The following is a 17530-nucleotide window of genomic DNA, read 5'->3' on the forward strand; positions in this document are numbered from 1 at the left end:
TTCAAGGAAATTACTTAAGTTATCTATGTTGGATGACAATGCTGTGTTCTCTGTACGGATTTGGGGTTCAAATGGAAGGTCCCTTATGATCAAGCAGGGCGTACTAATACCTGTGTTTTTGTTGGAATAGACACCACACTTTCTGCACCTCCAGGGACCGCACAGGAAGAAGGTCAAGAACTGGGCTCAATGGCATCCACTAACCAGATGAAGCACATGCTCACCTATGACAAGCTGTCTGTTTTTCTAAACTATGCAATTCCTAACACAGATGATACTGCCCCAAAGAGGTGGCGGGCGGGTGGGGGGTAGGAACCTTAGATATTATAACGATTTGTGTCCCTTTAAAGCACAACCCTACCTCATAGAATCTTCTTAGTATTTTATTTCTCTCATCAGGGAGAATTTAAATTTAGTTTTTCTCCTTAGGGGTGGGGATAATGGAGACTGAAAAACAGTGCTCCAACTCATCCTTATTCTAGTCCAATGAACACCATGAAAAATAAGTAAATAATCTCAACCACCAAAAGTAATAAAATGGCTAAGAACTCAAATTTTTTCATGTTGTCAAATAAATCAGGGGTTTTGGTCAAAGCTGAGATCCAACCATTACCTAAGAGTGAAGGAATGGACAGAAGAATATAGAGTAGAAGAGCTCTAAGCTACCAGGGAACTGGAGCTTTTGGCCTATAGTTTATGTCAGAAAGGGCTAATTTTAGCTCTGCCATTTCTCTTTTTTTCTTTTTTAAATTTTTTTGAGACGGAGTTGCCAGGCTGGAGTGGAGTGCAGTGGCACAATCTTGGCCCACTGCAACCTCTGCCTCCTGGGTTCAAGTGATTCTCCTACCTCAGCCTCCCGAGTAGCTGGGCTTACAGGTGTCCACCACTATGCCCAGCTAATTTTTTGTATTTTTGGTAGAGACAGGGTTTCACCATGTTGGCCAGGCTGGTCTCAAACTTCTGACCTCAGATGATCCAATTGTCTTGGCCTCCCAAAGTGCTGGGATTACAGGCATAAGCCACGGCACCCGGTCTCTTTTTTTTTTTTTTTTTTTTGAGACAGAGTTTCAATCTTGTTTCTCAGGCTGGAGTGCAAGGGTGTGATCTCAACTCACTGCAACCTCCACTTCCTGGGTTCAAGCAATTTTCCTGCCTCAGCCTCTGGAGGAGCTGGAATTACAGGCATGTGCCACCATGCCCAACCCATTTTTGTATTTTTAATAGACAGGGTTTCACCATGTTGGCCAAGCTGGTCTGGAACTCTTGACCTCAAGTGATGGGCCCACCTCGACCTCCCAAAGTGCTGGGATTATAGGTGTGAGCCACTGCACCTGGCCTAGCCCTACCATTTCCTAACCACATATTCTTGTGCAAATCATTTAATCCTCTGAACCTCGGTATTTTAATTTATGCCAAAATGATATGAATCCTCATTGCTCTTATCAGAAGGGTTATAGACTATAGAGTACTACATAAATATAGATCAGAAATTTAAGACTAAAGGCCTGGTACTTTTCATACAGAAGCAAGGTCCAAAGCAGCTAGGTCTTGAGGGTCCTCAGTACACAGGCAGCAGCTGATGCAATGGGAATAAATGAAACCACTGAGGAAGAAGTGGAATCAAAACAGAACTGAAGCAGATCCTTAGGGCTCACCAAAGTATAAAGGGATGGAAAAAGCAGAAATGAGGAGACCACACGTTAGAAGCAACCACAGAACCAGGAGAGAGGAGTCGTAGTATATGAACTAAAGTCCTTCAAATTTGGGAACTAGTAGATCACATAATTTTGAAAAACTGCTTTCACAGCCCAGAGGTGAACTGAGGACAAGTGAGAGTAAAGAAGTAGAAAGTGAATATGCTAACTCAAGAAACTCAGCTTTGGGGAAAAGAGAGAGAATAACTAGAGCGAGAAGCTTAGAGCCTGTTTACAGGCTGAAGGTGAAGAGGCAGTAACAGAAAGACAGCTAGTGAAGAGACCAGATAGCAACGGTATAACCAGTGGAGTAAGGTTTCTACGAAGGCAAGATGGGATATAAAACAGAGCAGAAGTAGAAAATAGTCTGTTTTTCCACAAGGAAGAACACCTGCACTGAGAATGCAGGTGAGGTGAGAGGCAGGAGTTGAGGGAGTTCATACAAAAGGACCTCCTTTTCTCTTGGAGGAAGTAGGCAAGGTCATCTTTTAGGAGTTTGGAAGAAAGAGTGGTTAAGGTTTGAGACAGCTATTGTTAAGAAAGGGACTTGCTTGTGTATCTGTAGAAAAACTACTGGTGGTGTTGAGGGCCTAGCTAAGTGTGGAGATACTAACCAAAGAGTTACAGACTTCCTTGGGTTTTTTTTTTTTTCCCCAAGACGGAGTTTTGCTCTGTCCCCCAGGCTGGCGTGCAGTGGCGCAATATCACCTCACTGCAACCTCTGCCTCCCAGGTTCAAGCTACTCCAGAGACAGGAGTCTCAGTCTCTGGAGTAGCTGGGATTACAGGCGCATGCCACCACGCACAGCTAATTTTTGTATTTTAAGTAGAGATGAGGTTTCATCATGTTGGCCAGGCTGGTCTCGAACTCCTGACCTGAGGTGATCCGTCTGCCTTGGCCTCCTAATATGCCAGGATTACAGGCGCGAGCTATTGCACCTGGTGAATTCCTTGAGTATCACACAGTAACAGTTGTGAGAGGGAACAGGAAAATGTTTAGACTGAGGCAGATTGAGGTTTTACCAGGTGTGCACTTTAGAATGACAGAGGTGAGGGTCTTGGTAAGAGGTGTGTTACTTGAAGGTTCATGAAATCTCCTGTTTGGTCTTATGGTCTTAGAGAAGTTTTAAGAAGGTGACTGTTACCCTTCCCTGGGCAGTGAAGTCAGTCCTTCCTCATCAGTTCCTTCTTGGTGTCAATCTCCCTCGTCTTGAAAACCATGGGCCTATTAGAGCAAGACCTGATCCTCCATGTCGGGGCAACAGTTTCATTCTTTGAGTATGTTTAAATTGGAGAGAGGGCTAAGCCCTCCAGGGCTGAGGACTAGCTAGATGGTATTTAGCCCTGATTATAGAATCCTCTCCATTACATCCTAAGCCTCTATCTAGGGGATGATACCTGCCCTTAACCGGTAGTCTGACACCTACTCTCTAGGGGCAAAGGCATTTAATACCTTTGTACGTCATCATCCATTCCTTGAAAATGATGGTCTAGGTCCACTACAGAGAGGAAATACAGAAATGTCATTTTATAGAGAGCTGGTTTTTTTTGGTTCTGAGCATTACTGTTACCAGAATACAAAGATATATTTAGCTGCAGTTTGTTTTGTGATCAAGTTCAAAAAGTTGAAGTTGTTCAAAAGGTGATTATGCAATCTCTTGTTTTCCTCATTTCACCAAAACTATAAATTTCCTCGTGAATAAATACCAACCTGCTAAGATAGCTTTGTGAGCCTGGAATTCCTGGCCAGCAACACACAAGCAGCAGTCTGTGAACCGGGAATTCTCCCACAGTCCTCCTAACTCATCTGCCAAGCGGCACTCGGGAACCTTTACCATATTCATGGTATTCTGGCCAGAAATGTTGACAGAATCTTGCACAACACTCACCTGTGAAAGACAAGGAAACACAAGCCAAGGTTTTGTTACCAGGAATTTTTTTGCCAGCAGATAGAGAGACGACTTTTATCTCATTGCTGTAGTACATTCAGATATTAATATTAATCATATCATCTTGAAACCACCTCCACAAATCAAGGCTTTATCCCTGGATCAAGTAACTCCTTATCTGTCACAATCAAATTTATTCTATACTATCTCAGGACAATGGGGAGAGAGCCCCACAAATCTCCTTTTCCTCCAGTTTCTAATAAGCTTCACCTCCCTTGGACTACAAACCTGGGCAAAGATGCCAGAGAGGCATAACACAAACAAATGTTCAATCTCAAGTATTTACCTTATTTTGCCTTAAGTTAAATAAAAAGAACTCCTAAAAATATTACCATTTAAATTAAACTCTAGCGACAAGAATCTAATAACTTTTTTTTTTTGAGACACAGTCTCACTCTGTCGCCCCAGATGGAGTGCCGTAGCATGATCATAGCTCACTGCAGCATTGACCTCCTGTGTTCAGGTGATCCTTCCACTCCAGCCTCTGGAGTAGTTGGGACAACAGGTGCATGTCACTACGTCTGACTGATTTTTTATTTGTTTACAGAGACAAGGTCTCACTATGTTCCCCAGGGTTATCTTGAACTTCTGGGCTCAAAGTGATCCTCCATCCTTGGCCTTCCAAAGTGCTGAGATTATAGGCGCAAGCCACTGCACCTCACCAAATCTAATAACTGAAGCCTAAAAGCACTTATTTTAGTTAGGTCGAGAACATGCACATAAAATGCATCCTTGGCAGGGCCTGGTAAATAACTGGCACTTCTTCAAAAATATTAGTTTAATGAACATGATATTATTGACCCCCTATCAGTGAGGGTCAGACTTGGAAGCTCTTTCTAGTAGTGATAACTGGGTGAGTGTCCCACAACTTCTATACCTTTAGTCAGTTGTGATAATGACATCCAAGATGCCTGGCTACAGCTACACAGGCACTTACAGCTTTGGAAGAGAATGATGATGATAGGTTTATAAAGGAATCCCAACTCCCCACTATAAATTCAGCAGAAGCATGTTTTAACCAGTACAGCCTAGATTTAAAAAATCAAGTTAACTTCTAGGTGGGTCAGTGAAACTGAAATAAATTGGTTAGGGCACCCAATACAAGGATTTATAAATCATACATCATAAAATAAATGTCAGCTGCCAAACTGTAGACAGGACCCTGTAGATCAGTCGTCTGCCTCACAATCATTGTTATGCTTCATCTCCATCTCCTACATCACATTCTGTTAGAAAAGTTAAATTCAAAGCAGAACTAAAAAACCTTGAGAATTAGCTCCTCACTCTTGCTATTCCTAAAGGTAAGATGAAAAAGACAGCTTAGGAACATCCTTAATGACCCAGATTTCTTTTAACCTTCAAGATGCAAGTCATCCCTTAAATGCAGTCATAAGCCCAGAGGCAAAGTTAATGACCTGTAGTTCCTTCTGTGCAGGAGTGAGATATTTACTATCAGGTCAAGAAATTTATTCATTTGTTTAAAACTAGCTGTTATGGTCTTGGGCAATGAAGCAGCCAAGTTAATCAATTATGAATGTACTTGGCATTAGTATCACATTTATCAGAGCCAGATTATAACATTATTTTAATAGCCTAGGACCCAGTACAAACTATCCCACAGAGATTCTCTCTTGTCCTCTGTAAGATCTCTAATTTGTTTCTGCCACTTTCTCATATTAATGCCCTCACTTCTTTGATATAACATTAACACCAAAAGTAGAAGTTGCCTGTTCTTAGTTATGGCTCCAAAATACTAATTAAAAAAAAAAAAAAAAAAAAAAAAAAAAAAAAAAAAAAAAAAAAAAAAAAAAAGGAAAAGACCAATTAAATTCAACTTTCTCACAGGGAAAGGCAGGAATCTCCTGGGAAGGCCAATGAAGGGAATGGAGAATGCTTTTGGCACTGGGTCCCTAGCTTGAATTAAACCAGGTTGACAAGAGCCCAAAGTCATTAACACTTGATGGCAATTTAGTAGACTGGGTGAAATGAATTGGCAAGAAGAGCTAAACTGAATTTCACATAATCAAACCATGGTTACCAGTGGGCCTTCTGCTGGTTAGATGTACATGTGGTAATGAGCGGGGCCCAAAGACTGTGACATTTCTCACTGGGGCAATTCCTCTCTCTGGACACAGACAGGAACATGGCAGGAAAGAGAATGTACCTTTATTGTCTGAGCTAGGCTTGTTCTGTAGATATATAGATGCCTGGAGTCTCCAGGGCTCTGAATGTCTGGCACCTCTCACCAACATTAAATACGCTTAATTAAAAATAAATTCTAAATGGCATTCACAAATGAGTCTTCAGAGCCCAAACTTTTAACTTAGAAAGGGATTGTTTTCCTCTGCAAATGATGATGCTAAAATGAGACCATTTTGAGAAAAACTAAAGATTTTTTTTAATGCCTATAAAGTTGACTGTAGAGACTCATTCAGAACTGCAGCTGTGAGGATGACGTGACTGTGACATTTATGTCATCTTATAAATGACTGCATGAAAATGTCTCAGGAAGGCTGTATAATCCCCTTAACTTCAAGTTGTAAAAGGGTCTCACTTTTAAAGTCAATCCTTTTCTTAAAAAAGAAAATTTCCTAAAAAACTAAAGATTGTGCCAATTCTTGTACATTTAATCTATACATAAAGTAAAACCCAGGGAAATACATTTTTTAACTTCTATATAATTAAAACAATCTAAGAAAAATAGACACTGCCTACAAATTATTTACAGCAGAAGCACTATTTCTACTAGAAAAGATTAGCAACAACCTAAATGTCCATCAGCAAAAGAGTGAATAAATTATACATTCACACAGACTATTATACACAGTGATAAATATGGATGAAGTATAGTTATATAAATGTTAGAAACATAATATGAAAAAAGCAAGTCTCAGATGACTACATACAGTCTGACATCATTTTTATAAAGCTCCAAAACAAGCAACCTAAACAATATATTATTCAGACATACAAATAATAAACAAGTGCACAATAACATAAAATTCAAAATAGCTATTTATCATCCTCTGAGTGGGGAATCAAATCTTAGGGATTGGGGAGAAGCATATGCAGGTTAGTTCCAAGTTACTGGTCACATTTTTAGGTTGGGTGGTAGGTTAACTATATTCTCATGCTTCATAACCTACAATAATGTTACCTATTAAATCACCATTTGTGTAGGTCAAGAACAATCAAATATTGGTATTTTCATCCAGTACAAATAATATATTCAAATAATCCAATAATTAAAGGATAAAAGGTAAAAATGAATAGATCCACTTATTTAAAATTTGGCAAAAATACATATTCCCAGGCTATTAAAAGTGTGTGTGCGTGTGTGTGCATGTGTGCGCTCCACATATGCATGTATAAAACTATTATTTTTAAAATTTAGAGACAGGGTCTCCCTCTGTTGCCCAGGCTGGAGTGCATTGGTGATGGTGTGATCACAGCCTACTATAGCCGCCAGCTCCTGGGCTTAAGCAATTCTCCTGCCTCACCCTCCCAAGCAGCTAGGACTACAGGCATGTACCAGCATACCTGGCTAATTTAAAAATTTTTTGTAGTGACAGGGTCTTACTGTGTTACCCAGACTGGCCTCAAACTTCTGGGCTTGAATGATACTCCTACCTTAGCCTCCCAAACTGCTAGAATTACAGGTTATATAGAGTGAGCTATGATTAACCAACTGCACTCCAGCCTGTGCAAGATTAAGATCCCATCTCTTAAAAATATAAAATAAAGATGATTAGTGTCTGGATATTTCACATTTGTATGTTATTTCATATTTCATCTTTAATTGCAATATCACAGAGAGACACTGGGACTATCTACCTGTCAAAGGCATATATGGTAAAGTTAGAATACAATGCATCTTTATTGCTAATGGCTATTTGCTTTCTATGTAAATAATTGGAGAGAAGGGTCAACAGAAGCTGAAATATTTCATGAAGATTTTCTGTGGACCAAATTATTAAAGAGAAAATTTAAAAAGGAATTTAAACATGTTTTCATGTCTCTGTTTATTTTTGTACAGACAGGCAGACAGGGACTAATTATGTTGCCCAGGTAGGAGTGCAATGGCTGCTCACAAGCACAATCACAGCACACCACAACCTCGAACTCCTGGGCTCAAGTGATCCTCTTGCATCAGCCTCAGGAGTAGCTGGGAGCCATACGTGTGCACCACCTTGCCTGGCTCTCATGTCTCTCTCTTTTATTACCAAAGTAAATGCTCCATCAAGAAAACTTGGGAGAGTCTGTGCTTCCTGGGTGAATGGCATTCAGCTCCCGTCAGTGTAGTACAGTGGACTAGAGGTAAATAATAGGGAGCTGACGTGACCCTCACACTAGTTTGCTGCACAATGTTAGGAAAAATTACCTGACTCCCTACACACTGCTTCTTTCCCTTGTAACATGAAATGAAGAAAATAGCACTAAACCTGGCTCACAGAGTGCCACATTTCCTAATAGGTGAAACATCACTGAGAATTGAAAGTGATCTCGGTGTCTACGGTCATATCATCCTGAACACGCCTGATCTTGTCTGAAAGTGAACTCCATGTAGGGCACATTATAAACAAGACCACCCATTCATCATTCTCAGATTCCACAATCATTTAAACATTTAGCAACAGTAATACCACTGAAATAAAGACCACAGATAAATAAGTGCTGCTGTCTTTCACCGTAGAAGTCCCTCTTGTGGCCTCTGGGAGCACCAAAAGCCCTATGAAACACCATGTTTATTATATCAAGATGAGAATAAGAAGTGCCTGAGCCAAAGGCTGGGTGAGGCATGGGGCACTGGGGTATTCAGAACCGAGATTTCTATATGGACATCAACTTCAAAAAAGCCTCTAAACAATAAGAAAATACTAATTAAATCAATAATAAATAAAATGTAAATACGAATTAAAACAAATACATTTATAAATATTTCACCGATAGAAGGGAAACAACAGGTCAAAGGGATAAAATGTGCACCAAAAATGATCTACCTATGAAAAGTGCTAAGAACTGAGATGACGAGATGAGCTGCAGACATCTTTAAAATCCACACATCCAATACACACCCCCACGCAACCGTCTTGCAACGCTGAATGCTACTAAGTCCACAGAGAGCCTTGGAACAGAAACAAGTCTCACTAGGCATAAGCCCAAGTATGAGAAGCAACACTCAGCACCTGTGGCCAACAGAGAAGTGTGAGAGGAACAGATGGCACACCTGGTTCGATGGTAAGAAACCGATGGCATCAGCAGAACCCAGCAGACGTTTCTCTGTTCAACATCTCCTCGTTTCCAAAGTGTCATCTCACTTCCCATCTAAGTCAAGGCACATCTAAACTTAACCACAGGATTTCTCCTAAGAGAATTTCATATGGGGAAGTGAAGGGAGAGAGAGACCGAGCTGGAACTTGGCCTCAGATTTAACCACAGGATAAGAGACTGCCAAGTGAGGGCAGGCCAACTGGTTTCCAAATCAAGACTGTGAAGACAGGGGTTGGAGCAGCTGGAATGGATAGGGGAGAGAGGGGGAAGCATATGAGAAAAGGCTGGACACACTGTGGACTCAAAAAAGCTGCAGTAAAGGTTACTGCATTGCCTAATATTGCCAGATGCGGTATTTAGGGGAGATTTTCTTCAGAGAACAGTTTCAAGATTGGCTTTCATTTCCAACAAAAACTAGCATCTTCTACTATTTTTAAGATTTTCTGAAATGCAAGTCTCTAGGTGAAGATTCAAACTGTGGTCTGATTATATAACATCTAACCTCATGTAAAACCAACTAATTGTTCTCATTTCTTCATTCAGGCAACTGAGTATAATCTGTGACCAGTTAGATTTACACAGAATGCAAATTCAAGTTTATCAGACATAAAAGAACTGCCACATTGTATGTATTTATTATAGATGCTATCACTCTAGTATTTCCTTCTTGCTTAGCAATTAAAAAGGAGAGGAGATAGCAATTTATGCAAGCAATATTTTACATACGTAGTGTGGTACTGTAAGAAACTGCCTCCAAAGCTTTCTAAACATTTGCAACCACTCTGTTGCAATACAGAAGGCTGGTTGGGCGCCATGGCTTATGCCTGTAATCCCAGCACTTTGGGAGGCCGAGGCAGGCGGATCACTTGGGGTCAGGAATTCGAGAAACCAGCCTGGCCAATTCGGTAAAATTCCATCTTTACTAAAAATACAAGAATTAGCTAGGCCTGGTGGCACATGCCTGTAATCCCAGCTACTCGGGAGGCTGAGGCAAGAGAATCACTTGAATCTGGGAGGCAGAGGTTGCAGTGAGCCGAGATCACACCATTGCACTCCAGCCTGGGTGGCAGAGCAAGACTCCATCCCAAAAAAAAAAAAAAAACCAGAAAGAAAGAAATACAGAAGCCTGCTACTGACAGCCAGGCCTTTTCTGCAAAAGGGTAAGATTCCTAAGGGACTCCCTTCCCTGCTCTCAGGTGGTGACATGCCTTTGAAACGGTCATTAACTCACAGTGTGAGCCTATTATTTGACAGAGTGAGTTGGCAATTGGGGAACAACTGTACCATCCCCCATGATGATACACTGTTGATTATTATCAAGCGGTGCTGCTCAGGAAGTGGTTCCTCGACCACACTATGTGCAGGGAACACTAATGCCCCAGCTGACTGGAGATTTTATTCATTTATTACACTGTGAGCTTGTACTTCTGAATGTATTCGTAACAGCATGAAATGACTAATCAGTATATACTCATTAAAGAAACCACTTTCCAACTCATTCTTGGTTTGGGAATTTTACTTCAAGGCTTCTCCTGTAAACCTGGGAAAGGCTCTTAGGTCACTGGTGAGAGGACTTTCCTAACTGACTACAGCTAACTCTCCGAGCTAAGTGTGAGTTAGAGGGCTGTAAATAGCCTTCACCCGAGGAAAAAAAAATGGTTCTCACCTTCCTATTTCACAATTACTCCAGCAAGACAAACCATAGGCACTCAACTCTTGATAAGAATCTAGTTCAAAGAGCAGGAAAGGAAAGTAATTGCAAACACACGTGGCCCTCACCCTTAAGGAGGAGCCAGAAAGTATAAGGAACAGATACACATATTTAGCTTGAAGTGACAGTCCTTTCAAATACTATCTGAAAAAAACCCACAGTGAAAACTCCTGACCAAAGCAACTTAAAACAGACACATACCAGGACAGCACACAATCTTTGTTTTTAAGAACAGTAACAAGCAGAAAGCTGACATGCCCAACAACCTTGAAATCATCAGGTAGCTCAATCAGTCACATAAATAACTGTGCAGCACTACTCCACTTGGGGATTTTTCTTACTCTATATCCCTGATACAATATAATTAAGTCTACCAATACTCATCAGGTCTGGGAACTGCTAGACTCAGCAGAATACAAGGACTCACCTCACAGAAGAGGGTAAGCTTGTCATCAGGGAGAAGCCCGTTGGCCTCATCCAAAAGAAAATCTCTACGGATGAATTTCTTGAATCCCCAGTCTTTGCCTTGCACAAACCTATATGCCCGTTGACTCTCTGGGGTGGAAAAAAAAAGTCACATTTAAGGTTACACAAGAAGCAGATCAAATCCACAACTTGTCAGTGTATGAAGCTGCTGGATATGAAAGTTAAGAGCTGAACAAAGAGGACAACACTTACCCATAGCTTTGGTTTCTTCTCCCTTGGCATTTAGGATAGAGAATTTGAATTTTGCCCGAACTTCACTCTTTGGACAGCTGACCAGTAACAGGTAAAGTGACAGGTAATCTTTGCTTTCTTCATCTAGCCCTTTGGGGTTTACTCGCAAACACCTTTCCAAAACAGGTAGAAAAAAGAAATGTCAAAAGCAACCATGTTGATAGAAATGGAACATCAGACTCAAGAGGGAGATATTTAAAGAACAAATCCAGGCCCCACAGAAGAATATAATCCAGTAGAATGATACTTAGGAACTACTTTTCTCTTCTTTTTTAATTTTTTTTGACAGGTCATACTTTTTTGTCCAGGCTGGAGTGCAAGTGGTGTCATCATGGCTTACTGCAACCTCAATCTCCCTGGGCTCAGGTGATCCTCCCACCTCAGCTTCCTGAGTAGCTGGGACTACAGGTGGGCACCACCATGCCCAGCTAATTTTTGTAGAGATGGGGTTTCACCATATTGCCCAGGCTGGTCTTGAATGCCTCAAGCAATCCACCTGGCTTAGCCTCCCAGAGTGCTGGGATTACAGGAATAAGCGACCACACCTGGATGTGAACCACTTTTCTAAAGCAATCTGAGTCAGCTTTTAAAGAGCAAACGACAGGCTGGGGTGCGGTGGCTCACGCCTGTAATTCCAGCACTTTGGGAGGCTGAGGCAGGCAGATCACTTGAGATAAGGAATTCGAGAACAGCTGGCCCATATGGTGAAACCTTGTCTCTACTAAAAATATCAGGCATGGTGGTGGGCACCTGTAATCCCCGCTTCTCCGGAGGCTGAGGCAGGAGAATCACTTTAGCCCAGGAGGCAGAGGTTGCAGTGGGCCGAGATCACACCACTGTACTCCGGCCAGGGGGACAGAGTGAGACTCTGTCTCCAAAAAAAAAATGGGCTGAGCACAATGGCTGACCTCAGGTGACTGAACTCCTGACCTGACCAGGCTGATATTGAACTCCTGACCTCAGGTGATCCACGGACTCCCAGCACTTTGGGAAGCCGAGGCGGGTGGATCATCTGAGGTCAGGAGTTCAATAACAGCCTGGCCAACATGGTGAAACCCAGTCTCTATTAAAAATACAAAAATTAGCCAGGTGTGGTGACGGGTGCCTGTAGTCACACCTACTCAGAAGGCTGAGGCAGGAGAATTGCTTACACCCAGGAGGCAGAGGCTGCAGTGAGCTGAGATCGCGCCACTGCATTCCAGCCTGGGCAACAAGAATGAAGCTGTGTCTTAAAAAAAAAAAAAAGATAACGATAATATACATAATGTTTTATAGATATTTTACCAATCAGGCAATAATATTCTAAGACTAAAATAAAGGAGGTAAAATGAAGGAAGGACAGAGACAGTAAATTCCCATTATACAACACAGAATGCCAGGCCGGTCTTCTAATAGTTAGAGATGCCAATCTGTTATGAAGAGATCAAAACAAAATTCAGACAGAATAGGTTGAACTAAGTTGTGAATGTCATTAGTCAAATGCATGTGTTTCAGACACTGCTTCTACCACATGCAATACATAGGCCATAAGTATCCTTAGGCCTTGTCAGTATTACTGCACCTCTCTCAAAAAGGTGGCCCAATCCAGTGTCTCTCTAGGGACCGCATATGCCACATAAATTACTATATACCTTGCTAATGACGAGGATTTAAATACAGCATCTAAGAATAAACATCTCTCTCAAAACTTAATAGTACAATGCACAATATATAGCCAATAAATACTAAATGAATGAAAAAACAACTTTTGGTGGGTTATCAGAGGTCAAAACTGGTGGTTCAGGGACATGCGTTTTGGTCTTTGCAGTGGGTATATGGCTGTATCCTTAACTGCCTGCTCCTCAGGCAAGATGATGCATAGTTTGAATGAAGCTGATCCCCACTCCTGGATCATATTTCCCCTGCTCTAGGGATTAGTTCAGGGAATGCAGACATAAAACAATCAGTGCATGTATGACATATCCCTGGCCACACAGTTACTTCAGAGAAAGCTCAAAGACTTTTGCTGGCTTGTAGTGGATTACGTCCATTGCTACTGCCAGTCAACCTTCAAGCACAAGGGAAGCCAGACCTGAGATGTCCAAGAGCGTGGAGAGCAGGGCCAGGAGAGAGATGGGGTTCTTACTCTAACCACTGGCTTGCTGGATCAAGCTACCTTCAAACCTAACCTATACCCTGTTAATACAGTTACATATGCAAATAAATCCCCTTTCTTATTTAAAAGCAGGCAATTTAAAAGTAAAGAAATTGTATGTTAAAATCTAGATTTCTTGCTTTTCTTGAAAAATCAGAAAATCTGGCAAGGGTCAGCCCTTACTCATACATAGCTATAGTTAGCTGGAGCTGAGTAGCCAGCACCTCTTTTAGAAAAACACTTCCTAGTTTGCCAAGCATTCACCAGTCATTCCATTTATGGATATCATTTATAACACTGGCCTTCTTTACTTGTTTGCATTACCCTATAGCTTGAATTTGCTGATCTCTGATATACTCATTGAATTAATTCAACAAATATTTAATAAGTACCTATTATGTGCCAGGCACTGTGCTAGGCACTGGGAAATACAGTAAGAAAAAAACAAAGTCCCTGTCTTCATGGAACTTACATTCCCGTCAGTGTCCCATAAAGCCAAACAAAACAGACAGCTTTAGAAAAATTTTTACAGCTAGATGTATTCTTCCTCACCATTTCAGTTTATCATTAGCTCCTGATGAAAAGGTAGAACTTTTAATGACTTCACCCATTTCCTCACGGCAAAAACTAAAGTTATTGATGGTCCACATGTAGGAGAATTTCACTACCTTGATCTGTTGATAGAAAAACAGGAAGCAATTAAATAGGAAGTGGACAACCAGAAAAAGCAGGCTGAAGAGTAGATCATCATTTCCCTCCCTCCCTCTGCATGATCCTGATAGAAAGACAGCAGTTTTCAGCTTCTTCTTACCCTTAGGTTTCCTCATCCACATTTTAAGAAATCTCACACTGACCAATAGCTTTTGTAACTTTTTTCAGCTGCTGAGAAACACTGGATGGAAAGTGAGAGAAATATGGACAGGAAAAAAAAGAGTGGCCACCACCACCACCATGAACAGAGCTGGGAAAGCATATGATAAAACTGTACTTAAAATGGGTCTCTGTAATTAAAATGCTGATGTCACTGCCTGGAGTTGCCCATCTCAAATTTATTTCCCCAACAAAGGAAACTTAGAACACATTTTCATCAAGGGCAATGTAAGTGGATCTAGTTTCAAAGATTCTCCCTTTCAATCTCCACTGAAAAACACTAGCCTAGGGAATTCAGATTCCACGTGGAAAACTAAGGAACCTAAGGTTAACAAGTACCTTATCTATCTGCTCTTTGGCAGTTGTGTTCCAGAGAAAGCAGGAAGCCCAATGTGGAAAAGCAATCCTACTCCTTTTGTCCACCAAACCCTCCCCAAATGCAAGATTCACAGGGTGAAAACTTGAACTTACCTGTGTGTAGCACCAACTCTCAGCTACAGGGCCACTCGACATTTCTGCCGGAGGTGGAGGACTTGGAACCCTTGACATCGCCAGTTTGAAGGTTAAACGAGATTTCCAACGTCAGGGGGCAAAGATTTCTGTTCTCTCTTCACCCTGGTCAGATCCAAGAAGCAAGAATTTTATTAGATTATTGAGATACTATCCCAACTATTGTTTGACCAGCTAGATACTGGACATTTTGTCTTGTTTGAGTGGCTCCTTACCATTGAGGTCCCAAATTTAAATGTTAACATCAGAGAAGACTACCTAATATAAAGTAATCGCCTAGTCACAATTATATCACTCTATACCTCTGCACAATATTGCGAATAAATTTACTCAAAGGGTATTTAAAGTATATCTATGAAAAGGCTGCCTGAAGAGAAGATAGACTCGTTAACACCAAACTTGCCATGGGCCCCTTCCTTTGGGGTATAAATACTCTAGTAAAGCAAAATGACCTTGTTACCCTCTCTTAAGTTTGCTTCATCTTCTCCTAACCTTTACTGAAACTTAAGGAGTCTTCTATTCCTCAACCCTTTGCTAGCTGCTCTCTTGAAAGGCAACATTTTTACACCTTTCTTAGATGTATTCCTTTCTCTGCAGCATTCGTGATCTCTCCCTGCTTACATTCTTGTCACCACTCATGTTTCAGATTCTTCTCCTTACTCTGCCTTGTGATCATTCCTCAGCCTCTTTTACCAGATTATCTTTGTCTACTGTTGCTCCCATGGTTTAATCCTCAATCTACATTCTCTTTATGGCAATTTTTTGTTTGTTTTTCATCAGTCACATATCTTTATGGCAATTTCATCCATCCCAACCATGTCAAATTTCTGCCTTTATACAAATGTTTCCAAATCTCTACAACTATCACTTCTCTCATAAGCCTCAGACGATTCTCAAATAACTGCTATATATCTCAATGGGGTGTCTCAGTAGCAAATCAAATCCAACTCAAAATTCTTCCCTCCAAAGCCTTTCTAAATACCAAAGCCATTTGAAAAGCTGGTGAACTTGGGGATGAGGGAGTGGGAACAGGGAGGTGTAGGTCAAAGGGAACAAAGTTGCAGAGGGATAGGATGAATCCATCTAGAGATCTAATGTACAATAGGAGGGCTATAGTTAATAACATTGTATTACAGGTTTTTAGCTCCTTTTATTACCTATGCATGCACACACACACGCACGGTAACTGTCAGATAACGGATATGTTAATTGGTTTGACTATAGTAATCATTTCACTATGCATACGCAAATCAAAATATTACGTTGCATACCTCAAATATATATAATTTTTACTTTTTGAGACAGGGTCTCACTTTGTAACCCAGGCTGGAGTACAGTGGCACAATCTTGGCTCACTATGACCTCTGCCTCCCAGGCTCAAACAGTCCTCCCACCTCAGCCTCACGAGTAGCTGGGACTACAGGTGTGCACCACCATACCACCTTGCTAATTTTTAATATTTTTTTTTGGAGATGGGTTTTCCCATGTTGCCCAGGCTGGTCTCAAACTCCTGGACTCAAGCAGTCTGCCCACCTTGGCCTCCCAAAGTGCTAGGATTACAGGGATGAGCCACCACACCTGGCCACAATTTTTTTAATTTGGTTACAATTTTGGCCGGGCGCAGTGGCTCACGCCTGTAATCCTCTGGGAGGCCGAGGCGGGCGGATCACGAGGTCAAGAGATCAAGACCATCCTGGCCAACACGGTGAAACCCCATCTCTACTAAAAATACAAAAGAGTTAGCCAGGCATGATGGCACGCGCCTGTGGTCCCAGCTACTCGGGAGGCTGAGGTGGAAGAATCGCTTGAACCCAGGAGGCAGAGGTTGCAGTGAGCTGAGATTGCGCCACTGTACTCCAGCCTGGTGACAGAGCAAGACTCCATCTCAAAAAAAAAAAAAAATTTGGTTACAATTTTTAAGTACCATAAACAAAGCCAAAAGACAAACTTTAAAAAAGCTTGTAATAAGGGACTTAACAAATATGTAAAAATTGATTCCATAAAAAGAATTCTATAAAATCAATTGGCTGTATCTAGTAAAGTTGAAAATACATGTACCCTAAAACTTAGTAATTCCACTTTTAACTATACAAGTGCTAGAGCTGTGATTCTGAAGTGTAGAGCGCACCAGAATCTCCTTTTAAACAGATTGCTGGCCCCACCCCCAGAGTTTCTGATTCAGAGATTTGGGATGGGCCCAAGTTTGCATTTCTAACAAGTTCCCAGATGATCCTGAGGTAGTGTTCCTGGAACCACATTTTGAGAACTGCTGCCCTAGAGAAACTCCATATGTGGGCACAAGAAGACACAGACAAGGGTGTTCAATGTGGCACTGTTTATAACAGTGAAAAACTAGAAACAAATTAAAAATCCTTCAGTAGGGGAATAATTTGTATTATTTCCATATAATGGAAAATTCTACTTCAGGATTTAAAATTAACGAACTAGATCTATAGCAACATGCATACCAAACACAGTGCTAATTTTAAAAAGCAAGTTTAGGAATGACATGTATAGTACATTATTTATGCAAATTTATGGTTTACATATTATTTACAGATACATGATGCAGTAAAAGTGAAAAAAAAAAAAAAAGCCTTGACAGCCTATATATCAGTTTCATACTGAGAGAAGGAGGGAGAAGAAGGAGACTGGGAAAATAATATAAGACACTT

At 41.1% G+C, this 17530-nt stretch overlaps 1 protein-coding gene across 4 annotated transcripts in view; it reads right to left on the bottom strand.

Annotated features, from left to right (window-relative positions):
* The window catches only part of LOC108312276 (speckle type BTB/POZ protein), an 82001-nt gene that overhangs the window by 7942 nt on the left and 56529 nt on the right, over positions 1-17530 (bottom strand). For all 4 annotated transcript variants that reach the window (XM_017540091.2, XM_017540092.2, XM_017540093.2 and 1 more), the window contains 5 exons: positions 14817-14960; positions 14028-14149; positions 11303-11454; positions 11052-11179; positions 3405-3582 (listed from right to left, as the gene is read on the bottom strand). In XM_017540091.2, coding sequence (XP_017395580.1) covers positions 3405-3582; positions 11052-11179; positions 11303-11454; positions 14028-14149; positions 14817-14894 — 658 coding nt within the window. In that variant the 5' untranslated portion in view covers positions 14895-14960. The remainder of the gene's footprint in view (positions 1-3404; positions 3583-11051; positions 11180-11302; positions 11455-14027; positions 14150-14816; positions 14961-17530) is intronic.

The sequence above is a fragment of the Cebus imitator genome, unplaced genomic scaffold, assembly GCF_001604975.1.
Source record: "Cebus imitator isolate Cc_AM_T3 unplaced genomic scaffold, Cebus_imitator-1.0 Scaffold123, whole genome shotgun sequence".
Lineage (NCBI taxonomy): Eukaryota > Metazoa > Chordata > Mammalia > Primates > Cebidae > Cebus > Cebus imitator.